The sequence below is a fragment of the Cariama cristata genome, unplaced genomic scaffold, assembly GCF_000690535.1.
Source record: "Cariama cristata isolate BGI_N322 unplaced genomic scaffold, ASM69053v1 scaffold24332, whole genome shotgun sequence".
NCBI lineage: Eukaryota > Metazoa > Chordata > Aves > Cariamiformes > Cariamidae > Cariama > Cariama cristata.
The window spans coordinates 122-4,232 of NW_009605843.1; the positions used below are offsets into that span (position 1 = coordinate 122).

The 4,111-nt window shown below is 58.3% G+C and overlaps 1 protein-coding gene across 1 annotated transcript; it reads right to left on the bottom strand.

The window, feature by feature from the left end:
- Positions 1-1,045: 1,045 nt before the first annotated feature.
- LOC104158485 (equilibrative nucleoside transporter 1-like) lies at positions 1,046-3,812 on the bottom strand (the record flags this gene model as incomplete). Its single annotated transcript, XM_009696152.1, has 3 exons — positions 1,046-1,157; positions 1,786-1,985; positions 3,727-3,812. Coding segments are annotated over 3 exons (398 nt in total), but the record flags the coding sequence as incomplete, so codon positions are not given.
- Positions 3,813-4,111: the final 299 nt, after the last annotated feature.

Sequence of the window (4,111 nt, forward strand, 5' to 3'; positions counted from 1 at the left end):
GTGCGGGGGATGCACAAACATCGCTTCATCCCCCGATGCTGGCTCCAGGGGACCCCGGGAATGCCCAGGAAACACCGGTGTGCCCCTCCGCAGCCCTCTCCCCTGTGGCGATGGAGACACACACAAACACCTAGTTTTGTCTTTTTATAGAAAATGGCAACTGTACAGAGACATTTATACGGACAAGGGATGGGAAAGCCAAGGGAGAGGGTCAGGCCTCCCCCCACAACACAGGCGGGCAGGGAAGGGAGTTACAGCCTTTCCTCTTGCAGCCCACGCTGGGACCTCCTGGCACACAACCAGGAGGCAGAAAGAAATGGCAGAATCACCAAAAAAAAAAAAAAAAGTAGGGAAGAAAGGCAAGGAGAATGGGAGAAGGTGGGGTGTGGAGACCTCCTCCTCCTCCCTCAGCCTAGCCCCTGCTGTTGGCTCTTTATGCGGGTAGGACGCAGATGTCTGTGTCCTTGGGGGGCTGCTGGGCAGGGGGACGTGTGCCTAGCAGAGAGCGGGGACAGCGAGGCTGGCTAGGGCTCCCCTCCCCGTTCCTAGGGCTCACCAGCAGAAATGGTGTGGGGTGTTTCCAGGCTTCCTGGAAGGAGAGGAGAGGAAAACAAGTCCCTAGGTGCCTTGGGGACAAGGGCAAGAGATGGAATAACACTGGATACCAGCCTTCAACTCTGTCAGTGAGGAGGCGGCTAAGAATGGCTTTTGGCCTTGAGCTGGGGAAATTATTTAGCATGGGAGGCAGCTGGACCTCTGTGAGGTCCCAGGGGTCTTACACACACACACACACACAGCATGGGGAAGGAGAAGGCACGTAGGCCTGAAGGCATCACACAGCCGAGTGTGGCAGGAGCCAGGCCAACCCTGCAGGAGTGGAACCGTCCCTGGGTGTACATCTGCCGTGGCAGTGCGATTTGGCAGGGGCAAGTGTGAGATGTTATCTCCCCACGGATTATCTCCCCACGGCGCCGAGGTGTCCAGGGCCTTGGAGGAGGATGCGGAGCTGCCTCTTCGGTGTCCCTGCACCCTCCCGGTGCCTCTGCTAGATGAGAATTCGGAACAGAAAGGAGATGGCAGCTCCTAGGGCCAAGCCCAGCGACAGGAAAAAGGCCATGACGGCTCCAGCTGTCTCCGCTTCGTGGGCAAGCACTTTCCTAGGAGAGAAACGGGTGTCAGACCCATCCTTGGGGATGCGTGCCCTGCTGCGAGTTCAACAGAGAGGTGGGAGGAGGCCACAGAGGAGCCCGAAGCTGTGCTCCTCTGCAGCAGAGGAACAGCAAGAGCAAATCCATCTTGGCTCCAAGAGCCTGCCTCCACATTAGGGGCTCGTAAAGAAAGAAAAAGCGCATCAGGTAGGCTGCTCTGAAGCTCCCAGTGCCAGGGACACCTCTCCCTGACTCCTGCCCCCCCATGCACTGCAGTCTGCCTGGCTGAGCCCCAGCTGGGTTCCTCGTGCTGTCTGTGCTCCTGCACCAAGGCAAGGCTGCTCTCCCTGCCGTGGGTGCTGTGCCACGCTTTGCTCCCCTCCAGATCCCCGCTGCGTGGCGGGTGGGGGAAACGGAGAGCCCAGAAAATAGCTTTGTCACCTCTAGGATATGGAGGCACAAGGCTGGGAGATGGGGCACTGGGGTTGTCTTCCCTGAGGTGGGGTGACACGATTCCCCTCTGCGCCTGCATTCCCTTCTCCAGATGCCAGAGCTGGGCAGAGCCAGACTCGAGTCATGCTGGGGCTGGCATCTGGGGTTGTAACCAACCCTTCCCCTGTCCCCAGCTCTTACTCACTTGGGCCCAAAGCACATGCAAAGGCTGGCCAGGTAGCCGTTGGAGATGGAGAAGAAGATCATGAAGACGATGTACCAGGCGTCATGAGAGAACAGGACAGGCAGGTAGTCACGGGGTTGCACGTTGCACAGCATGAAAAGGGGAATAAAGATGACACGGAGGGCCACCATCACTGGCAGGAGGCAGCTGTCCTTCCCGGGCTGGGAGAAAAAAAAAAACCAGAGGTCACTGAGCCGCTGAGAAGTGGACATTCCCCATCCCATGGCATGCCGGCAGGAGCTATACAGAGGCTGTCCCTCCTGCGCCGGGGCTGCGGAGGAGCCACAGAGATGGTAAAGTTGCTGAGAGACTTTCTCCACTGCAACAAATCTCAGCATCGCTACCTGCTGTGATAAGAAGGTCCTACTACATCTGAAAGTCCTATCCTAGCTGACTTGGAGAGCAGCAGCACTAGAGGCAAAAAATACTGAGCTGGGCTTGCGAGCAACTGCTAAGCCCTTGCTGGAAACAACAGGCAGGAGAGCCTTGTGCACACTCACGCAATCTCCTCCTGCAGCGAACCACCATGCAGGACAAGGCCGGCTGAGGTAAATCCCCTCTGGCACCTCAGGGCCTGCAAACTGGGCTTTAGCAGCTCTTCAGCCTCCTACGCCATCCCCCAGAGCCAAGCGGGGCGAGATCCAGCAATCTGGGAAAGGGATTATGCTGGGGCTGTTTCAGACAAGGCTGGGAAAGGCATGGACTGAGTTACGGTCTCCTCAGATCCGGAGTCCCTGGACACATGAGGCTGGGATGAAGAAGGAGGCATCGTCCCCCTGTGTTGTCCCTGCAGCTGGGACCGAGGGAGCCCCTGGTACGAGATGTGCCTGGCTCTGTCTGGACTCCCCTCGGTGAGGTGCCAGGGTCGCAGATGACAGGGGCTCACTGCTCTGGGCTCAGAAGAGACCCACGGCTGCCTCGGGAGCTGCTGGGCTGGTGTTGCCACAGGACACTTCAGGAGCACAGGGGGAAGCTGAGGTTAGGGCAGCTGCCGTGTCTGGGGGCAAACTGGCAAGAGCAGCAGCCTCTCCTGCTTGAGGAGAAAAGGAGTGAGCGGGGCCTCAACCAGGGAAATAAGGCTTAAACCGCACGCAGTCAGACTTTCCACACAGCCTTGTTTTGGAAATGTCTCCTGCTGGGTCATCCCACCACGGAGGCTGCGGCCTGGACACCAGGCAACACGGCTCAAAAAGGCGGCCAGCAGTGAGGGGCCAAGGGAGAAGCAGCTCCAGGCCGTGGGGAAGCCAGGCTTGGACAGACCCCACGGCACGTGGTGCCGAGGAGTTTCTCCAAACAAACAGCCTGAACAATACGGGGGCGGGGGGGAAACAGCGCTTGGGAGGTGGGCGAAGGGGCAAGAAAAGACACAGATGGGACAGCCCCCTTCCTCACCCACCCTCATCACAGCTCCCATCACTCAGCCCCAACAGCTCTGAGCCGGGCAGGGGAGATGAGAGCAAGGGGACGTGGCAGGGGATGGCTCTGTGACCCACATGGTGTGGCTTTGCCCTGCTCTCAGGACAAGGCTCTTTAAAGCAGCTGTGTCCTGTGCTGAGGCCAGAGGTTTTATTTTGGGCTGCCCTGCCTTTCACCCTCTACCCCTGCCGCCATCCTGTCTCGATGTTTGCATAGCTGGAGTGAAGGTTTGTTTACAAAGGGGATGAAATGGAGGAGGCAGCTTCATCCAAGCCATGCTGAAAGAGAGGTGGGAGGAGGACAGGACAACACTATGGCTCTCGGCTCTGACCCGTAAATCTCTGCTTAGGACTTAACGCCAAGGCAGGAGTCGGCTCTGCACCTCCTTCCTGCTCCAAGCCATGGATGGCAGCCCCAGCGGGAGCCGTGGCCGAGGGGCCTGGGGATGGAGACTGCCTGGGCATTTGCTCCTTGCCCCATGCTTACCCATGTGAAGAGGGCAGTGAGACTCCGACCCGTCCAGTCAAAGACATTAAAGAGCAGGAAGCAGGAGACGGGGATAAAGTAGAGACCTGCAGAAGGAGGAGAAGATCACTGATGAGCCCAGGGTGTTCCAAGCCCTCCTGCCAATTGCACAGAGATTGGCCTTCAGGTGGTCTTCCTGGTTGTCCACTAAGACCTGAGATGGTTTCCCAGCCAGGCCGGTGTCCACATCCAAACCATCATGCACAGTGGTTTCCTCTTCCTCTCAGGCACACCGTATCAGGTTTGCATGGATAGATTTTGGTAGTGGGGGGCTACAGGGGTGGCTTCTGTCAGAAGCTGCCAGAAGCTGCCAGAAGCTTCCCCCATGTCCGATGGAGCCAATGCC